The 23,132-nt window shown below is 39.9% G+C and overlaps 1 protein-coding gene across 1 annotated transcript in view; it reads right to left on the bottom strand.

Annotated features, from left to right (window-relative positions):
• The window catches only part of LOC144501740 (BAR/IMD domain-containing adapter protein 2-like), an 81,443-nt gene extending 65,922 nt beyond the window's left edge, over window positions 1-15,521 (bottom strand). The window contains exons 1-3 of the mRNA XM_078225718.1: window positions 15,170-15,521; window positions 8,413-8,488; window positions 2,018-2,104 (exon numbers count right to left, since the gene is read on the bottom strand). Of these exons, the coding sequence (XP_078081844.1) occupies window positions 2,018-2,104; window positions 8,413-8,488; window positions 15,170-15,217 (211 nt within the window). The 5' untranslated portion in view covers window positions 15,218-15,521. The remainder of the gene's footprint in view (window positions 1-2,017; window positions 2,105-8,412; window positions 8,489-15,169) is intronic.
• Window positions 15,522-23,132: the final 7,611 nt, after the last annotated feature.

Genomic DNA, 23,132 nt, shown 5'->3' with positions numbered 1-23,132 from the left:
AGATTTAACACCTTCTCAGTGAAGAAATTTCTCCTCATCTCAGTCCTAAATGGCCTATGGTTCTAATAACTGCCCCCGCCCCCCATTACAAATAAAGGGAAATATCCTTCCTGCATCTATCCTGTCAAGCCCTGTAAGAATTTTGTACGTTTCAACGAGATCATCTCTCATTCTTCTAAACTCTGGACAATACATAGGAACAGGAGTAGGCTATTCAGCCCATCAAGCCTGTTCCACCATTTATTGAGATCATGGCTGATCTGTGGCCTAACTCCATATGCCTGCTTTTGGCCCAAATCCCTTAAGACCTTTGCTTTACAAAAAAAAAGCAATTGATCTTGTATCAACTACCATTTGTGGAAGAGAGTTCCAAACCTCTACCATCCTTTGTGTTGAAGTGCTTCCTAACATCTCTCCTGAATGGTCCGCCCTCATTTTTAGACTATGCCCCCTAGTTCTAGAATCTCACCAGGAAATAATTTCTCTTCATCTTCCTTGTCTTTTCCCGTTATTATCCTAAAGACTTTGATCAATCATCCCTTAACCTTCTAAATGTTAGAGAAAACAGGTCTAATTTGTGTAATCTCTCCGCATAATTAAACTCCTTAAGTCCAGGTATCATTCTTGTGAACCTACACTGCACTCCCTCCAAGGCCAATATATCCTTCCTAAGGTGTGGTGCCCAGATCTACCTTTAGGTTCAGTCTCCCCAATCTATCGTCACAGCCATTCCAGGAATCAGTTTAGTAAACCTTTGTTGCATTCCCCCTACAGTAAATATATCCTTCCTTGAGCAAGGTGACCTAAACCATACAAAATTAATGGCCGGAACTTTCCATCCGATCATGCCCCACCGCTGCTGCAAGCAAGGGCGGAGAATTTGGCAATCAGCAAAATCTCCCATCACTGCAGTGGAACCAGAGAATCCCACCGGCATGAAGTGCCAGAAAATTCTGCCCAATATATTTAATAAAGATTAATGGAGAGGACTTCAAAGCTCTAATTTAATCAATGAGCTCTAAAGCCAAACTGCTAAAGCGGAGCTCAACTGATTTAATGTCTAAACGAAGAGATAATTGCTGACACATATGATCTGTTTCCATTGAGTTATAGTTCAAATATCTTGAGGCTGCACACGTAGAAAGTACAAGGTTGTAAGGGATTAAGAGGACAGCACACCACAAACTATTTGGATTTTTGCCTAATGGTGTCTAGAGTAAAAAACATATACATATATGATATACGCATATACTACACTTCCAGACACAGCAATATAAGTGGCGCCCCACCAAAGCAAGAATTTACAAAAAACACAGAAATTAAGATACTAAGAATGTGGTCTCCATTAACATTTTTTCACGAAGAGAATGGGATGCATAAATACCGCAGTGTACTGAAACTCATCAGCTACAATATGGAAAGCATTTGGGAGCACATGTTATCAATGTCAGCTCCAGCATTACATCACCAAAGTAAAATCCCAAATAGTCAAGAGCATAAAACCAGATGATCGTTTTGTCCTCCCATCCTAACCTTAGGCCTGGGTACGGTCCATTGGTGCAGAAGGCTCACCTAAAGTCACTGATCATGCAGAAACCTCTGCGGGGAGTCTGGCAAACTTTCCACCTTAGAGGGGCATCAAAGCTAAATCTAGTCCTATCCTCACATGACACACATTTACCTTGGGTTAGGTCACTGGATAGTAATTATGAGCAGCCAGTTCTGGGCGATTTACTTTACCTTTCACCAGGCATGCTCAGAGATAGATATGCATATTTTTAAACATTGGACTGTTTCCAGATACTTTCAAGCCTTTGTTCCATTAAATGTTACCAACATTAATAAGCTATTAACGCAGCACTTCAATTTTTACCAAACTAAAAAAGCCATGCTGTATTGTTTTTTACTTTGCCCATGAAGCAAATTAATGTGGCATCACAAGTAAAACTTAACTTTTATAACAAGTACAGACTTGCAATTCATTCATACTCTAGTCATGCTGTAAATTAGTACTTACCCATCTCCTTTGAAGCATGGCTGTCGCTGGCAAGTTCGCCCATTTTCACTAGTGCCTCAAAATAGCCTTTTGCTGCATAGGTCATACCTGGAACATTGAGATTTTAGAAACTGTATTTGTAGATTACAGTCTAATGTGCAAGTTTATTGTAGAGTTATTTGGATTCTGTGGTCAAACCATTGAGCACCATATTTAGCATACACTTCTTAAAAAATTGCCAGTGTGGTTTCAGATTTTGATATTTCTATATTTTAAAGAGCAATTCGGGATTACAAAATTTAATTTTGGTTTTAAAATAAGAGGAAAAGTTATTTAACATATTTCAGTGAAGCTTTTAGGTTTTCACTAAGAGAATGGGATGCATAAATACTGCAGTGTACTGAAACTCATCAGCTACAATATGGAAAGCTACTAAGTTAAACTTGGAAATGAAAGCAATAAGAGCAAAGCAGTCAATGGTACAAACTATAGTTTTGAACAATTTTGATATAGGTTTTATGAATTATAGATGGGATATACATTGATCAGAGGATAGTAGCTCAAATAAAATCAAAGCACAGCAGGTTATGCATTGGCATACTCACCCTCACCTAGCACATAAATACAAGTTACAAAATAAAACAATACTTTTGTCACAAAAATCTACATGTAAACTTGGCTGATCAGATTTATCATAATATATTATGCGCCTGTATGACTGTACAGGAGTTATAACCGTACAATTAGGCATACCAATGGGCTTCAATTAAATCATTTACATTAATTATGAAATTTGATTGTTTTTAATTATTCCTGCATAATAATTACTGAACTTGAGAGAGAGTGAGTTTAGGTAACCAACCCTAGCAGTTTGCCATTTATCACCGTCAATTTCACATTCCCTTTCAGCCAATTTCAGGAAGAGACAATTTCTTTGAACGATATCAAAATGAAATCCAATTATCTGACCAAAATAAAAATAAAGTTGCATTAGATTCTGAAGTGTACATTCCAAAGATCCCATTTCACTCACAGGAGATGCAGATATTGGGCCAGATTCTCTGACCTTGCCTGCAGTTGGGATTCTCCGGTCTCACTGCAGTGAACAGAGATTTGACTGAGCGCCAAATTCTCCATTCTCGCTGGCAGCAGCGGAAGGGCGTGAATGGCCGGAGAATTCTACCATTAGTTTCCAACCACAGCCGCTGAGGCCTTATCCCAGAAAGGCCTTTTACGATCTTGTGAATTTTTGTTCTGAGTGGCTTGTTCAATGAAAACAAGTGCTAAACTTTGAAATATATATGCCAGAAAAACTCATTGTGTACTGCCACTTCCGTTAAAGGTGGTATGGTTTCAGATTTTGATATTTCTATATTTTAAAGAGCAATTCGGGATTACAAAATTAAATTTTGGTTTTAAAATAAGAGGAAAAGTTATTTAACATATTTCAGTGAAGTTTTTAGGTTTTCACTAAGAGAATGGGATGCATAAATACTGCAGTGTACTGAAACTCATCAGCTACAATATGGAAAGCTACTAAGTTAAACTTGGAAATGAGAGCAATAAGGCGTCCTTTTTAATAAAGAATTGATTTCAAGTAAAATTGGAACCAGTTACAAAAAAACATTAAAAGAGAAATATCAAATTTAAAACAGATTTTCAAATATTTATATCATGCAGAGGTTTTTATATGCTCCATTATAGCTGTGTGAGAGGGGGACAGGACATTACTCATTCTCATTTCCACTGAGCTTAGAACATTCATCTCATGGGATCACAACTCTTAAATAATTTGCAAGTCAGTCTCAAGGCAACTGAAATAAATTAAGCCAGACATACAGTTTGTTACTGTGGAAACTATTTCTGGAAACAGATTTATATAAAAATAAGGAGGTCAGAAAAATAATTTCTGCACCTTTGAAAACTCAGTACAGCACAATTATATATAAAATATATATAGATTATTTCAGATCACGCATGCCATGCAATATGAACATTTTACATACATGTAGGTTAACTAAAGCGGGAAGGTCACACTCAAATTAAATTTCAACATGTGACATTCCCTTCCTTGTTGCTCATTTCCACGTAATCTCCTTGAGCTTGGCAAGTAGTTTAGCCAAGACCTGGGGCCTTCACTATGCTGATAGGCTGACAAGGATCTTCCAGAGAGGAGAGAAAGAATTCTTGTCTACTTTCACATCATAAGAAGTTTGAAAGTTTTATTAGTGCAAGGTATCTCTTAACTGCAAAGAAAACTTGTTGAAAACACATAAGCCGAAGCACCCTAAAATTAGGCAATCCTGGGATTTGAACCAGACTCAGCGATCAGTCTTACTACTGCACTACCCAACAATATTAAGAATCTGCTTTTCAATTAGCCCATTAACTACATAGTTTTGTGATACAAAGATACCTAATTTGCACTGATCTCCACAGCACTTGGTCACACTATAAATTTTACACAAAGTAGCAACAACAGTGTTCATTACAATGAAAAGAGTCATGTTAACAATAATTCAGGGCTCAAAGTTAATGCTAGCTGACTAACCTAGTGTTAAGGAGCCTTTAAATGTTGTCAAATCAACCTCAAACACAAATAGAAATTTGCCAATTAAGGATGAAAAAAATTGAAGCTCAGCATATCCGCATGCACTCTCCATTACTGTGGTGTGGCTTTTTAAAAAAAAAAAAATCAATATCAGTAATGGATTTAGGTGGTGGAGCAATAACAAAATGCTGTTTCCGTACATGCACGAATATACTTTGGTTCACTGCACATACGGTATGAATTTCTCACCTGTTCTGGCTCTCTTCATCCAAATTTTCTCTGCACCCATGTGGCCTGAGGTAATGTTCCAACAAGGTTTGAGAAAAAACAGTAACAGTAAAAAAAACAAAATTCAGGATGGTGTTCCCAGCAGAACGAGCGATAGCTACAACCACCAGTAAAAATGTACAACGGAGAGCCACTTTGTTTTGTTGATATTGTTTCAGTTTGGATTTCAGAAGATCGACATCCATGAACCAGTTCCCATCTCCCTCAAAGGATCAAAACCAAAAAGTTCGCTCACTGAATCCAAATGAAAACAATGGCAATATAAAAGCAGCTTAAGGTAGGTTTAGATTCTCGCCCCGAGATTTCGATATTTTCTGTATTAAAATCTGAGAATTAGTTTTTCACTGACCTCCCATAGTGACAGTAGGAGTTTCAGTTTGACTAGCATTTGGAAGTTTCACTAGCAAATATGTTACCACAAATACCAAGGCAAACAATGGATCAAGTCAAAATGGACGCGTTGCTTTCAACCTTGCAATATTTATCATTGAATTTAAAAAGAAAATAGAGGCCCAGCATCAATATCTCACTAGAGCTATGGCAAATGCTTTTTAGCTGTGTATGCTATTAATCTTAGTTACTAACAGTAGCACTTTGGAAATTGTAGAGAGCCATAAATGCTTGTCTATTTAAAATTTGCAGTTTAGTTTGTGCATAAATCCAAATCAAGACGCCAATAGACATTGTTTTCTATACCTTAGAAACTTCCTTTTTTGGCACCAGCTAAGAAATGCATCAATAAATCCTGGGGCTGCAACATGAGCTCCAGATCGCAACCTGCCTGCTATGCAAGATACTCTGGCCATGGTAGAAGATGCATGATCCTTTGCTGAAAATATCTCAAGTGCTGTTCAGGCAATGAAGGACTGGAAAACATTTCCTTACATGCTGCAAAGACTTTCTTTTAAAAAAAAAGACGTGCTTTACATCATAGAATCTGACATCATTGAAGGAGACACTCAGCCCATCATGACTGTTCAGACTCTTCGACTACCCAATTAATCGCACTCATCTTTCTTTCTCCACAGTCCTGCAAATTCTTCATGTTCGACTATATATCCAAATCCCTTTTGAAAGTTACTATTGACCCTGTTTCCATTGCCCTTTCAGAAAGTACATTCCAGTTCATAACGGCTCGCTGCAGAATACAATTTCTCCTCATCTGTCCCCTGGTTCTTCCACCACGTCTCCATTTTAACCAAGATTAATTAAGATGTCAATCCTTTATTAGGATGTATTATTGCACAACTTATTAGTGGTTTAAAGACTACTTTATATAAAAGGGTTTGTTTGGCATTATATAAAGTTCAGAATAATTACCAAAGAATTAATATATACCTCAAACACTGAATAGGTTATTTTGTTCATAAATAGTGCAAGGAATGTTAATCTAGAATATTTACCACCACTTTCCCAAAACATCCCAATTCTTATTTATTTTAATAACTATGCTGTTTCTATGCAACTACCACTATCACTTTAATTCTCTAGAAAAATGACAACGTTGAATAATATAGAAGTGCTGGCAATTCATAACATAGCACATAATTTTTGTGGGCAGAAATAGGTGAGGCAATATAAACTAAATTGTACCATTTAAAACTGGATACAGGGGAAAGAGACCTGGAGTTACACGTACACAAATCTTTGAAAGTACTCCTTGTTTTATGAATAGAAGCATAGAGTACAAAAGCAAGGAAGTTATATAAAACCTTTATAAAATACTGGTTTGGCTCCAGCTGGCAGATTTTGTCCAGTTTTGGGCATCATGCTTCAGGAATGGTGGCAAGATCTGAGGGGTGTAGAGGAAATTTACTAGAATGGTATCAGGGATGAAAGACTTCAGTCATGAGGAAGGAGTGGAGAAACTGGAGCTGTGCCCCTTACAGCCAGGAAGGTTAAAAGGTTTAATAAGAGGTGTTCAAAAAAAAAGAGTTTACTCTATTTTCAGCAGGAGGGTCAGCAACTAGAGGACATAGATTTAAGTTAATTGGTAAGACAACTAGAGAAGCATGAGGAAAAGAACTCTATGCAGCAAGTTATAGTCCTGTTTGCACCACCTGAAAGGATGGTTTAAGCAGATTCATTGATAACTTTCAAAAGGGAATTGAATAAACACTTGAAGTGGAAAAAAATGCAGAACTATGGAGAGAGAGAGAGAGAGAGACCAGGGTTAGGGTGGGACTCATTGAATAGTTCTTTCAAAGAATTGACACAGACACAATGGACTGAATGGTGTCCTGTGGCATTCTGTGATTTTACATGATGTACAATTCACACGTGATTCTACATTGGTCCAACACCCACTTTAATGCTGGCCTCTGAAGCAAACCTTGATTATAAAAAAAGAGCATCGTTCTCCCTCACTAAATTTTGATTGCAGTTTTTTTCTCATTTGGAGAGGCTATGAGAAGTTTCCAGTAAATGCATTTATATTTATTATGAATTAAATAGGACTACAAACTCATTGGACAAATGATCTGTTTACAGGTGCCATTGTGGAGACTTGTACTCACTTTGAGCCCACTTTCACCCGCCAGATAACCCACTTATCCTCTCCATCTCATTTTTCACCTACCTTTCCAGTGTATTTAAAAGAAAACCAAGAGATATTATTGGTGAAACATTAACACAAGCAAAAAGACTCACATACACTAAGCCAGTAATTGTTAGAATGAACATACAGGAGAAACTTGCAGACATACAAGTGAAAAAACCCAACTGATTTTTTAAATATAAATAATTCCACCCGACCTTATGCAAATACTTTAGTAGGCAAAAAGAGTCATTTAATATGACTCAGCATCACTCATCCAAATCCAGATGTGAAAGCATCAAGTGGAACACACTGATTTAAATGACCCCTTCCAAAAACTTCTCCCTATCCTGAACTGCTAAAGGCATCACTAAATTTCTAAAGCATGTTTTCAGAAACTCTACTACTCACTGAAACTAGCAGAAAATTGAGTTACCTTGGGACTAGCATGCTGTGAAATCAATTTCACTATTATGTCAAAGTTAAATCCCAGGAAGCAGGAACAAACCCTGTTTTGTTAAAATAACCCTCTTGCAGGCACTACATCTTACACATATCCAGTATAATGTCTGGCTACACTTTCATCCTTTATTGTGCAATATTATTTGGCAGACCACACCCAACTGGTTTCAGTTTGAGCACCCAGGTAGTGTAGTACAGTAATTAAAACAGTCGCTATATCCACTTTGGTTACAAGGTGAAAACCCCAGCAGTGGCTACAACCATTGAAATCTTCGACTACATAGTGCACCAACTTTCATTAATTCTTAGTAGGGCTACTGACAGGACACCTTGTATAAGCAAAGTGTCGTAGTTTGGGCAGAAATGGGACACTTCTGCCTCATCCCACATGTACAGGCAGAGTGAAAAATCACCTGGTCACCCACCTAGCTAGAGGAGAATGCATGGAGATGAGCAAACATACTTACACAAGCAAACAAATAAGGACAATGCATATGCAGACATTAATATTAAATGGATATTAAAAATAAACTCAAGTAATAAAGCATGATTAATATCCAAAATGGACAAATAACTTACTGGAAAGTGTCTTTTCATAAGATTTCCCCATAGCGATGAAATTTCTCAAGCTGGGGTTGAATTGGTCCATAATGGTCTACAAAAACAAAATGGCGGGATTAGTTCCCATAGTCTGTGTACTGCATACATTTTTTACCATCTCAAAAAAATTTTCATATGCTAGTAATAAATATTTATGGTTTGAACATACTTGAAACGCAAATCAGAATATGGACAAACAAAAACCACTTTTGAAGTTAACCTCTGCAAACCATTAACTTACACTTGGTGTATTTAACAATGGCAAAGATTTGAAGAGCTACATAAGTCATGAGGTATCATGTGATTTCTCTTATTGCAAAACAACATAATTACATAAAATAGAAATATAATTTGTCATAAAACAATCAATATAACTTGAAAACATATAAAGAATAACTACTGGAGTACATACAGTTTATTGCTCAACCAGTTTCCAATGGAAATGAATAACTGGATTAGGATTTAAAAAGGGAGTCAATTTTCTATAATTGATTTTTGATAGATATCATTCAGATAAGTGTAGAGATAACAAACAATTTCGGTTTGTAAAATTCAACCTGCAACAGTTCTATAGACTGCTGTTGGTCACTGGTCTCGAAGAGTAATGGTATTCACACAATTGGTAACAGCCTCCTTGGTCGAACAGTCAATGTGGGACAACCAATTTTGCCTGGCTTGTAGAACTCTGGTTCAATTTAAACCAGCCAAAATCTTTTCCTTCAACTTTAAGATATTTTCATAGCTGTTAGTTACACTCATTACTGTCAGGTTAGACCTGGTACTTCAGTAAGTTGTGAAATAGATGTTAGGTTATGCATAACCATTTTTAATTTGAATTCATCAGATAGGAACTAACACAAAAATTATAATAATTACTGATGCAGCTTTAGAAGAGCATTTGGCATGGGGAAATTTCAGACATTAGAACCATGGATCTGATACAGAAATAGGTCTTTTATTTAAAAGATGATCTTGGGTGGCTGATCAAGTGATGACTGGAAGTTGGTAATGTCACACTGCTTGTTTTTATATTGAGTCCTACCCACAGGTAAAATAGACTGCATAATTTTATAACTACCAACTTTGAAGGGTTATTTGAACAACTGCCAAAGTTAGAGTTATCAAATTTAAACCATATTATTAGTGTTTACTAATCAAAATTTTAACCTTCATTACAGTCCAGTATCTAATATATACTTAATGAGGTATCCTGTTTCATAAAGAGCTATGTGTTGAAAAGGGAGTATCTCAATAAGTAGCGAGTTTCAGTGTCAAATATTTGTTTGAAATCCACCCATCTTAATTTCAGGGTGTGAAAGAGATAGTGTTGCATATGAAACATTTACCTTCTCATAAAAGTCATATTACTCTCTTCCTAATTTTCGTCTCTTGTCAGAACTACCACAGGTGCTACCACAGAGAAACAGATGGTTTCTCTTAGCACATGTCCATCACACCATGCCTGAGATTGACAGCTCACTGCTAAGCACCTCATCAGACTATTGGATCCAAGATAACTCATGTTAGTGATTCAATATGCTGCTTCAGAGCTCCATGCAGATATTATGTAATAATTATAATCTAAATTTAAGTATACATTAATGCTAATTAACCTGACTATTGAAGCATTAATCATATTGCAAGATCAGTTACTTACAATGGCACTGTAGAGCATTGGGAAGAGAAATGGTGTTGGCAATTCTTCACACAATGAACAGTTAATCTCCATCAAATTGTGGAGGGCAATAGTAAGTGTATGTGAAATGTTCTCCCGGAAGGAAGCAAAGGCTATACATAGTCTGCACTATCTCAGATAGCAGGCTACAGATTACCTGCCTGTCCTTTGGGGTAAGAATGATTTGGTGGTTCTACTTCCTACTATTTGGTTGTGATCAGGTGATCATTAAGGATATTCAAAGCAGAAATCAATAGATTTCTGGAGACTAATGACACCAAGGGATGCAGAGATAGTGTGGGAAAGTGACATTGTGGTAGATGATCAGACATGATCTAACTAAATGGTACAGCAGGCTCGATGGACTCAATGGCCTCGTCCTGTTCCTACGAGTTAGCAGTGGGTAGTCGCTCTTGTATCTATTTCATTATGGAAACCTTGCATTTTTAATTGAACAATCAGCTGATGGGAGTGTAAAGCCCACCAGCAGTCAGCACTCAGTAACTACAACAAACAATTCAATGTTTCCAAAGTCACCTAGTATGAATCATCCACAACTTGACTGTGCTCCACTGTGAATCCTGGCCAATTATTTCACAGTGAGCTTTAACCTCCTTGTTCACACTTCAAGAAAAGTGTTGATTTAATGACTCACTACACTGTGAAAGAAAAAAATTCAGCGTTCAATGTGTGTACATCAATTTATCAGCACCTAAAGACCAGACTCAATCTAGTTTCACACTCTTCCCTGTTGCTGATTAGTAAATTGTATTAAACCCAAGATACAGGTCAGACATGAAAAAAATGGTCTTGAAGCAGCCGAAAGATGTGCCAACAACAATAGAAGACAGCAGAACGTACATCCATTAAGTGTAAAATTTTACTAATAGCCCTAAAGAAAATATGGTCCTCATAATAATATCAAAGAATGCATTTTCTGCCCTTTTTAAAAACTGTCCACTCCTCATCCATCTCAAAATGACACGCAAACACAAATGGGAAGCACATTATTGCCTCACAAATGCAAATTTTGGCTCAAACATTTCTTCACCTTGTTTTTGAGTACTATGGAATATCTCAATTTACCAATCAACGCATTCTAAAGCCAAGTTAAATCAGCTGAATCTCCATCCAACCAAAATTTCTTCTTTTCAATTCCACAGAAAAGATGATATACTTGAACAGTGTTTAGGTTTTTAATTCAAAAAACGTCCTCAGCTAACACAAGTACATCTACAAACGAAACGCTCTACTGTTTTATAGCATTTACCAAAGCAAACAAACCCAATACCTAGGTTTGGAATTCTGCATCTTTGAAAGGAACGAAGCTGCTTAAAAAGTAACTCGCTGATAAATAAAATTAGTACATTAACATTGACCCTAGGGTGGCTCGTTTTACTTATTAGGATGTTAAAAACAAAGTGGGTAATTAATGCAAAAATGTTTCCCACTCTATTTGGCGCTAGCAATATTGCCCTTCCCTGCACTACTACAAGCAGGGGCATGGAAGCTGGGACAAGTAGGGTAGCCATTTCTTATATATAAATTCATATTAAATATGGTAAGCATGTACTGTATGTAATTCCATGGAGGAAACAGAAAAACTACAGCACAATACAGGCCCTTCAGCCCACAAAGTTGCGCCGAACATGTCCCTACCTTAGTGATTACTAGGCTTACCTATAACCCCCTATCTTACTAAGTTCCATGAACTTATCTAAACGTCTCTTAAAAGACCCTATGGAATCCACCTCCACCAACTTTGCTGGCAGCCCATTCCACGCACCCACCACCCTCCGAGTGAAAAACTTACCCCTGACATCTCCTCTGTACCTACTCCCCAACATCTTAAACCTGTGTCCTCTTGTGGCAACCATTTCAGCCCTGGGAAAAAGCCTCTGACTATCCACTCGATCAATACCTCTCAACATCTTATACACCTCTATCAGGTCACCCCTCATCCTTCGTCTCTCCAAGGAGAAAAGGCCAAGCTCACTCAACCTATCCTCATAAGGCATGGTCTCCAACCCAGGCAACAACCTTGTAAATCTCCTCTGCACCCTCTCTATGGCTTCCACACCCTTCCTGTAATGAGGAGACCAGAACTGAGCACAGTACTCCAAGTGGGGTCTGACCAGGGTCTTATACAGCTGCAACATTATCTCACGGCTCCTAAACTCAATTCCTCGATTGAAAAAGGCCAGTACACCATATACCTTCTTAACCACAGCCTCAACCTGCACAGCTGCTTTGAGCGTCCTATGAACTCGGCCCCCAAGATCCTTCTGATCTTCCACTCTGCCAAGAGTCCTACCATTATTATATTCCACCATCCTATTTGACCTGCCAAAATGAACCACCTCACACTTATCTGGGTTGAACTCCATCTACCACTTCTCCGCCCAGTTTTGCATCCTATCAATGTCTCGCTGCAACTTCTGACATCCCTCCACACTATCCACAACACCTCCAACCTTTATGTCATCAGCAAACTTACCAACCCATCCCTCCACTTCCTCATCCAGGTCACTTATAAAAATCACAAAGAGTAAGGGTTCCAGAACAGATCCCTGGGGCATATTGCAGTATGTAATATCAAACCAGATACCACAAAACTGTTGCCCCTATGCCAGCTCTGGTATCTCAGGACACCCAAAGTGATATGGGTAAAAAGAAACTCATCCAATAAGCTGGGAATGAGAAAATAAAGCATTCCCTTCAATGGGTCTCAAAACATCTGCATTTCAATAGTAATGAGGCAAATACTTCATACGAAGGAGTTGGCCATTCAGCCCCTCAAGCCTGCTCCACCATTTAATAAGATCACAGCTGATCTGATAGTAATCTCAAATCTACACTTCACCTATTCTATCTCTGATGCTCCAGTTTCCTCCCTTTAAATTAGTGTCTTATGGAAGAGATATGGTATGCCCTTGAGATTATAACATCCTCAGTGAAGAGAGACCTGAAGACAATCACCAGTTTTCTCTTACTCACAGTCATGATTACTCATCCATCATTTCAGTACTGCTATGGCATTTGCTGCTGCTGCCCACTCACTGCACAACAGCAATGAGGATACCAGCTGGCTTCTTCCCGAGAACTGGGACCTACAGTAGAATTTGAGTCTGAAACTACTGCTTCATAAATGCTATTGTCCAATTCCAAGATTTTATTTCAGTTGTTATGAAAATGGTGACAAGTCTGAACTCCTTGAAACAAGTTAACCTGGCAGCAATCTGATAATGTGACAATTCAGGTTTCTGTTACATAGTTGACATTTCTGATGCCAGCATTGCCACATCACTCTGTAATGACAGGCTAATCAGCAAGCTGAAAGCAGGTTCTGCTTTCCTACAGTCAAGGAATGTGAAATGAGATTCTGGGGTTGGACGAAACCAGAAACCACCACTGCAATCTGACAAGTCTCAAAACCAGATCGCCACCGATTTTAATTGCAGTAAACGCCTCCAAATACTGCTACCAGCAACATTCTCACACCACCAATTTGAATACAAGCAAAGTATGCGATAGGGTGGAGAGGGCGAGTCCATCATCGGCAACTTAATTTTTTGGCAATCTTTATAGCTTCCCCTTAGGCAAGCCCCGCCCCCCCCGCCCCCCCACCTCCGAGATCATACACCATCTTCAGGTCAAAATGAATGCCTGTCTGCTGGTAATTAAAACTCAAAATATCAAGTTTGCAGATATACTGTATTACTCTGAAAAATACATTATTTACACTTCACACAGTAAAATCTGATATTTATTAAAATATCAAAGGGTAAATATGGAACATGCGTCATTCGGATACACCATTCTGAAACATAACACAAACTGTGCAAAGAGCCCATTGTACAAGCATCAGGCAGAATACTCTCATACGACAGCATAAAGGAGTTAGGATTCCCCAGGTCTTTCCCTTGTAAATGAACCGCCTTCGGTTTTGAGCGACTACAGATAAGAAAAAAACCCAAACTCTATTACTACCATGAGAAAGGAGAGGTTCTCTCAAAAATGCAAGGGAACCTCTATGTAAAGGCAGATTATTCTGAAATTCAACATCCGAAAGAACACAAAGGTATTTGATACACAATGTATCATCTGATGATACCAATGAAAGGGCGTAGATAGATGGGTGCAAAGGACTTATAGACAGCCTCTCAGTTCCGATGATTAGCAAACTGCCTAAGCTTTGCTTTCGTATTTCATGACATCAAATGGACTCCACGCCTAGCTGACTGCTCCGGAATGCTCCCCCACCCATCCAGGATCTCCCCTCCTGTATCATGAAAATTCGTACTCCCCGAATTCGACCTAAAAACTGCACTCCCTAAATGGCAAGGGCAAAGAAAAAGTTTTAAAACACACTTAGCCTTGCTGAGCAGTCGACTTTTCAAAATAAAAGCACTTCCATAATAAGAGAGTTTTCCTTTGTACTGTGGAGTACAATTGGGATTAGCAAGAGTCCTGCTTTGGAAAAAAAACTGGAAACTTCTAAAAATAGATACTTGCACCTTGTAGACACTCGTACCTAGTTATTTAAAATAAAGTTAAGTCTGCATTGGGATGCAGAATCACGGATAATAATCCCCCCCATCAGAATAGCAAGGATCTTCTTTTTTTTAAAAAAGTAGAACATCCCAATAGAAAAAATGCTCAATTCAGTGAGAGGAGTACGTTTTTGTCAAAGGAAAAAAAAATCAAAACTTTCCACCAAAAGCTTAAGAAAAAATACTGGACCTTCATTGAAAACGAGTAGCAGTACATAAAATTGTTTAACTGACTAAAATAACCATTTTTTTTGACCAGAAAACCAAATCTTTTCGCAAAAGACTCATCAGGGGAGAAAAAAAAATCTCTTCAGAAAGAAAAAGGTTGGACTGGAGATTTTCACCCAAAGTAGTGGAGAGGAAGAAAAGAAGTTAGAAGTTACTGTTGTCTGGCATTAGATTACAATGAAGAGGCATAAAACATAGAAAGGTCAGAGATTTATATAAAAGTGTTGGAAGAAGGTGACCCCCCATCTCTGTTGAAGCTGACGCCCAAGAACTCACTCACCTTGTAGACATTCTCGGTCATACGATGCACTTCGTCCGTGCGAGACATGGTTCGGTGGCTGAAGTCTCCTCTCTCTTTCACCCTCAGTTCAGTTCAGACAAGTCAGTCAGTCAGCAGCGAGCAACTTGCAGGATCTAATCTAAAAGTTACTCCACGGCGCGAATAAAAAGCCTCCCTCGCCCCCTGAAACTTTTTTTTTCTCTCACTCACACTTTCACAGCTTGACAGTAATTTCCAATCCGCCCACACAGCAGCAGCAAGCCAGAGGGAGAGACGCGCGCTCTCTCTCTCTACCACGCAGCCGCCAAGCTCAGGGCCGCCCCGCCCGTCGCCTAGGAAACCACACCCCCCCCCCGGGTCCTCCCGGCCGCAACCTAACCTGATAGCTGGGAGGACCTCCTCGCGGCCTCTCCCCCTCCGCCCGCCCCATTGGCTGGGCCGGTGGGACCGCCCACCCCCCGCGACCCCGCCCACCCCCCGCGACCCCGCCTCCTTCTCAATCACGTTCGGTTGCGTCCGCACTGCTGACGTCACGGCCTGAGCGGGACGTCGAGCGCGGCTTTGGTCGGAAAGGCTTCTGCAGCGAAAGACCAAAGAGGGATTTTTTTAAAAAAAATTCTCTCGTCGACACACACACATAAATATATAAATGAGAAGACACGTAAGTCGTCTCCATGCCAACTCTACGTTAGAAATCCCCCCCTTTCGTATGTACCAGACTGTGCAGCAAAGCAGCTCCTGCAGGGATTTTTAAAATCCCCCCCCTCCCCATCTCAAGCTTTACCTTTCAGAAGAAAAAGCAGGGGGTAATTATTTGCAAATTAATCCAGTGTGGGCTCATCTGGTGGGCAACGGTGACTCATTCTCTCAACCAGCGGTTACTCAGGTGCTCAGGGGATGACTAGCCCAGCCCGGCCCACTTCAAAGTAAATGTCATCCCAAACTAATCACCGCAGTGATTTTTTTTATTTAATGCCACCCAACAAAGCCCCGTGCCGCAGTTTGCAGTTGTGGCACTGTGCTCTCCAAGCATCTCTCTGGGCGGCAGAAGCGCTTGCTTCGCAGGGTTCGTTCGATTCCGGGGCTTGGGTCGCTTGTCGGTGCAGAGTCCGCCACGTTCTCCCCGTGTCTGCGCGGGTTTCCTCTCACAATCCGAAAAGATGTGCTGGTTAGGTGCACTGGCTGTGCTAAATTGCCCCTGAGTGAACCTGAACAGGTGCCGGAGTGTGGCGGCTGGGGGATTTTCACAGTAACTTCATTGCAGTGTTAATGTAAGCCTACTTGTTAGACTAATAAATAAACTGTAAACTCTCTCCATGTGGAGTTTGTTGCTTTTGCACGTTTATGCTCTTTTTTTTCCCCTCTTGCTGCTGTTAGTTCATCTTCTATAAGTCCTCCAGCTGTCTTGAACATCAGGTACAAGATCTAAAGGTTCCCCTGCTCCATGGTTCCCTCTTGAATGAGACTCCTCTGTTTTTTTCAGTAACAGAGTTCTGTAATGCCTGTAACCATTTTCTGATGGACTTTCATTTCTGTTTATTTCTAACAAAACGTCTCGATAGATTTACAGTTACAGCCTCTCTTTTTAAGGAAAATAAATATTTCAAGCATAAAATATGTATGTACAAGTCTCCCACTGTCCCAGAAAACTTAGTTCTCCCCCCAAATGCTTCCCTGAGAAAGATGACTATCTTCCTGATTCTGTCCCCAGGGATCTTAGTATGTTATGAATTGCTGACAACATAAATGTTTGCATTGGTTTAATTAGAAATATTTTCTTGGTAAAACAAAGAAAGTAACAATGATTGTGTTAGATTAGATGATTCAACCTAAAGGCGAATTAAGAAAACATTTGAAGAATGTAAAACTTGGATTACATAAGCCATTAAAGAAAGTTTCCAACAACAATGAAGTATCATACGGATCATTAATATAATATGTTATTGTATCTGGAAAATTGTTCCTGTAACTTTGGTTAAGGGCGAGGAGAAGTATCAGATGGATGGTGCTTAGCCCATGGTATTTACTTAGTGAAATCTGTCTTCACTAGGAAGTTATTGCATAAAGTGCTCATGCGTAGGGAATAGTATTACATGATTTAATACAATGATTGGGGGAAACCCATCCAGAATCCATTCTAATACGTGGGTGGCACAGTGGTTAGCACTGCTGCCTCACAACACCAGGGACCTGGGTTCGATTCCTGGCTTGGGTCACTGTCAGTCTGGAGGTTGCACATTCTCTCCGTGTCTGCATGGGTTTCCTCCGGGTGCTCCGGTTTCCTCCCACAGACCAAAGATGTACGGGTTAGGTGAATTGGCCATGTTAAATTCTCCCTCAGTGTACCCGAACAGGCGCCAGAGTGTGGCGACTAGGGGATTTTCACAGTAACTTCATTGCAGTGTTAATGTAAGCCTACTTGTGACTAATAAATAAACTTAAAGACCACACCGTTTCATGGAGCGAATGCAGCCATGCTTATAAATCAGTTAATGGCTCTTAATTTGTCCCTTTTATGCATCAGTCTATTTTATGCATGGTTGAATTTTGTTTATCAGGCTATGGCAGGATGGCTTGACAGTCTGTTCCCAGGCGACAACAGTTCAGCCAACTGCTAGGAGCTGACCAAAATTGCCTGGACTGTGCTCAGCAACTCCTCATAGCAACCCAGTGGAGCTGGTAAAATCACTCTTAGCGCCTCATACTGGCATTTCAATATACTGCAACATTATGTGACCATGATTTTATTTGTCATTTTCTTTAGTTCCAATTTCTACATCTGTGTTTCCTTCCCTACTACAATGATGGCAACAGCAGATATTTATTTAGTGTCTTTAATGTAAAAATAATCACAAGGCCCTTCAAATAAAGATAATCAGATAATAATGGGTGCTAAGCCAAAGAGGAAGCAGTTCAGAGTTTTAACTAAAAGCTTGGTCAAAATGGGGGATTTTAAGCTACTTTCTCAAAGGTTAGCAACACCTCCAGGATTGAGTGGCAGAGTGGAGGCAAAATGTTGCGTTCTTTTTTCTGGGGCAGCATGGTGGCACAATGGTAAACACTGCTGTCTCACAGTGCCAGAGAACCAGGTATTATTCAGCCTTGGGTGACTGCACAGAGTCTGCACATTCTCCCCGTGTCAAAGAACAAAGAACAGTACAACACAGGAAACAGGCCCTTCGGCCCTCCAAGCCTGTGCCGCTTATTGGTCCAACTAGACCATTCGTTTGTATCCCTCCATTCCCAGACTGCTCATGTGACTATCCAGGTAAGTCTTAAATGATGCCAGCGTGTCTGCCTCCACCACCCTACTTGGCAGCACATTCCCGGCCCCCACCACACTCTGTGTAAAAAACGTCCCTCTGATATCTGAGTTATACCTCGTCCCTCTTATCTTGAGCCCGTGACCCCTCGTGATCGTCACCTCCGACCTGGGAAAAAGCTTCCCACTGTTCACCCTATCTATACCCTTCATAATTTTGTACACCTCTATTAGGTCTCCCCTCATTCTCAGTCTTTCCAGGGAGAACAACCCCAGTTTACCCAATCTCTCCTCATAGCTAAGACCCTCCATACCAGGCAACATCCTGGTAAACCTTCTCTGCACTCTCTCTAAAGCCTCCACGTCCTTCTGGTAGTGTGGCGACCAGAACTGGATGCAGTACTCCAAATGTGGTCTAACCAGCGTTCTATACAGCTGCAACATCAGACTCCAGCTTTTATACTCTATACCCCGTCCTATAAAGGCAAGCATACCATATGCCTTCTTCACCACCTTCTCCACCTGTGTTGCCACCTTCAAGGATTTGTGGACTTGCACACCTAGGTCCCTCTGTGTTTCTATACTCTTGATGGCTCTGCCATTTATTGTATAACTCCCCCCTACATTAGTTCTTCCAAAATGCATCACTTCGCATTCATCTGGATTAAATTCCATCTGCCATTTCTCCGCCCAATTTTCCAGCCTATCTATATCCTGCAGTATTGTCCGACAATGTTCATCACTATCCGCAAGTCCAGCCAACTTCGTGTCATCCGCAAACTTGCTGATAACACCAGTTACACCTTCTTCCAAATCATTTATATATATCACAAATAGCAGAGGTCCCAGTACAGAGCCCTGCGGAACACCACTGGTCACAGACCTCCAGCCGGAAAAAGACCCTTTGACTGCTACCCTCTGTCTCCTGTGGCCAAGCCAGTTCTCTACCCATCTAGCCACCTCTCCTTGTATCCCATGAGCCTTAACCTTCTTAACCAACCTGCCATGAGGGACTTTGTCAAATGCCTTACTGAAATCCATATAGATGACATCCACGGCCCTTCCTTCGTCAACCGTTTTTGTCACTTCCTCAAAAAACTCCACCAAATTTGTAAGGCACGACCTCCGTCTTACAAAACCATGCTGTCTGTCACTAATGAGATTGTTCCGTTCTAAATGCGCATACATCCTGTCTCTAAGAATCCTCTCCAACAACTTCCCTACCACGGATGTCAAGCTCACCGGCCTATAATTACCCAGGTTATCCCTGCTACCCTTCTTAAATAACGGTACCACATTCGCTATCCTCCAATCCTCCAATGTCTGCATGGGTTTTCTCCAGGTGCTCTGGTTTCCTCCCACAGTCCAAAGGTGTGCAGGTTAGATGAATTAGCCGTGCTAAATTGCTCCTTAGTGTCCAAAGATGTGTAGGTTAGGTGGATTAGCCATGGTAAATGTGCGGGGCTATGGGGATAGTGTGGGGGTGGACCTATGTAAGATGTTCTTTTGGAGAATCAGTGCAGACTCAATGGGCTGAATGGCCTCCTTCTGCACTGTAGGGACTCTATGGTTTTACTATTCCTGAAACAGTTCATGTTCCATGGTGCCCTGTCCGAAAAGTAATATGGTCAGTTCTTGCTGACCATTTTCAATGTTGGGAATTGCCAAACTTTGATCATGCCAGCCAAATAAAGATGCTTCCTTAGAGTGAAAAGGGGAAAATGGGATGACAGTCCCCATAGTCGCTCTTATGTACATCTTACTCCTGCAATTAAGAGCTGTATTGGATGCAGGTCATTTGCTCATATGTCCCAGTCTCAGGTGTGGTTTTCCAAAACAAACTAAAGTGCAGCATTTACATGTATACTGTAAGATTAAAACTTTTTAATAGTTAATATTCCTCCAAATAGTCAAGAAAAAAGTCCAAAGAATTGAGATAAAGCTTTTTTTCAGAACACTATCTTGCTTTAAGTTGACTGCTGATCAGTATCGGGGTTCTGTAGGTTTCATGTCTACCAGATTATCGAGACAAGCTTTGTTTATACAGATGTCATAGTCTCAGGATAGAGGTCAAAGTGTCAAGATAAGATTTGACCATTTCGGAATGCGATGAGGAGTTCACATCGACCGTTGTGAATCTTTGGAATTCTCTACCACAGAGGACTGTGAATTTGTTGAGTGAATTCAAGACTGAAATTCGCTATATTTTTGGACACAAAGGGAGTCGAGATATATGGGAATTGGACAGGAAACTGGCATCTTGTGATCTTTTTGAATGACAGGGTAGGCTCAAGGGACCGTATGGCCTACTGTTGCTCCTATTTCCTATGTTCTTATGTTAATTTGCTTCTTTAAAAAAAAAAGAAATGTAATAATTTTAAAAAGAGCATACTTAATTTATGTCTACTGTACCATTAAATCAAAATCTTTACGCTGCTGCATTTTCACAGCCTTTCCTAACCTGGAACTAACCCAATACTGAATAAAAACTAGCTGGGCACTGCAGTATTTTATTATCAAAGATTGTATTACAAAGAACATTCCCATCAAACTATATTGCATTCTTCTGCTACCAGTAAAATTATTTGTACTGTTATCAAAATAAACAGCTATAGTTATGACAACTATGAACAATTAGCTTGATTATTTAATAGAAGGGTGTCTACATAAATGTTTAAATAAATCTAGAGTATTGGCAGTCAATGCTAAGTGATTGGCTTATGTATACTATGTTATTTAAGTCACTGATCAGTAGTGCAATGTGGCACCAAAGGAACAAAATATTGATTACATTCATAGACACAGCAGGGAAGGAGGCCATTCAGCCCATCTTGCAAGAGTTAGTCCATTTGAAAGAGTCATCCAATTAGTTCCCATAGCCCTGCAAATTTATCTCCATATCTATCAAATTTTTCTTTTGAAAGTTACATCAGAATCTGCTTCCCATCTTTTCAGGCAGTGTATTTCAAATCATAACAATTCACTAAAAAAAATATTTTCCATCTTCCCTCTTGAATACAAATCTGTCTCCTCTGATTGCTGAGTTAGCTATCAGTAGAAACAGTTTCTCCTGATGTATTTCTTAACATTCTCTGCGCAAAAGATTTAAGTTTCCCTAATTTCTCCACATAAATTAAGTTCCCCAAAATTTCCCCACCATGTACAAGTCAGGATTGTCATGGGTGAGTGTAGCTCCAACAACATTCAAGAAACTTGACACCATCTCGGACAAAGCAGCCCACTTCATTGGCATCCCATCCACAAACATTCAGTCCTTCCACCACCAGTGCACAGTGGCAGCTGTGTGTACCATATACACTGCAGGAACTCACCAAGGCTCCTCAGACAGTACCTTCCAAACCCACAAACACTATCATCTAGAAGGACAAGGGCAGCAGATACATGGGAACATCACCACTTGGAAGTTCCCCTCCAAGCCACTAACCATCCTGACTTGGAAATATATCGCTGTTCCTGTACTGTAGCTGGGTCACCATCCTGCAACTCACTCCCTAACAGCACTGTGGGTATACCTAAACCACATGGACTGCAGTGGTTCAAGAAGGCGGTTCAGCACCACCTTCTCAAGGGCAATTAGAGATAGGCAATAAATGCTGACCTAGCCAGTGATGCCCAAATCCAAAGAATGAAGTTTTTTGAAAATTCTAGTTAATCCTCGCTACATTCTCTACAAGGCCTTGGACATCCTTCCTAAAATGTGGTGCACAGAATTGGACCATAATAGTCTAGCTAAGGATTAATCATTATTTTATAAATGTTAAACAAAACTTCTTTGTGCTTATGTGCTGTGCCTCTACTTAGAAAGCCTAAGATTCTGTGTGTATTTTTTAATGGTCTCTTTAACTCTCTGAAAGATTTTTTTTGTCCACTTTGGCTGACTGCATGTAAGTAGATATCCTTTTCAGACACTGCAGAAGTCAGCGTCTCCAATTAATCTGAGTAGGTGACTAAAAAATCTTTTAAGAGCTTTTTAAATCTCCACTTACTGAACAAGGAGTGATGTTAAAAAAAGATGCATCATCAAAGCTACCGCTCCCTGTTACTTTGACCATTTTGTGTTTGGAAGCACCAGCACATTTCTAAACCTAAAACATTTAGAACAAAGAAAAATACAGCACAGGAACAGGCCCTTCAGCCCTCCAAGCCTGCGCCAATCATGATGCCTGCCTAAACTAAAACCGTACGCACTTACGGAGTCCGTACCCTTCCATTCCCATCCGATTCATGTATTTGTCAAGTTGCCCCTTAAATGCTGCTATCGTACCTGCTCCCACCACCTCCCAGGCAGCGCGTTCCAGACATTCACCACCCTCTGTGTGAAAAAAAAATTAGTGACCAAAAGAGAGGAAAGTGTGTAAATAGAAATAGGATAATTATCTTAAGACAAAAAATAATACTGCATAGGCTGGAAATCTGAAATAAAACAAAAAAAGGTTGGAGATAGTAAGTCAGGCAGCATCTATGAAGAGAGAAACAGAGTTAACATTTCAGGGTGATGACCTGAAACGTTAACTCGGTTGTCTCTGCATGAATGCTATCTGAGCTGCTGGATATGTTTAGCATTTTTTATAATTCAGATTTTAGAAGCAAAGTTTAAAAACAACAATGGTATTGTTATTCCAATAGAATAGTGAAAAGTAGCAGATATAATGTGTATAAAATAAACAACATCTTTGCTCT

The sequence above is a fragment of the Mustelus asterias genome, chromosome 12 (genome assembly GCF_964213995.1).
Source record: "Mustelus asterias chromosome 12, sMusAst1.hap1.1, whole genome shotgun sequence".
In the NCBI taxonomy this organism is placed as follows: Eukaryota; Metazoa; Chordata; class Chondrichthyes; order Carcharhiniformes; family Triakidae; genus Mustelus; species Mustelus asterias.
This window is presented reverse-complemented; position numbering and strand designations above follow the sequence as displayed.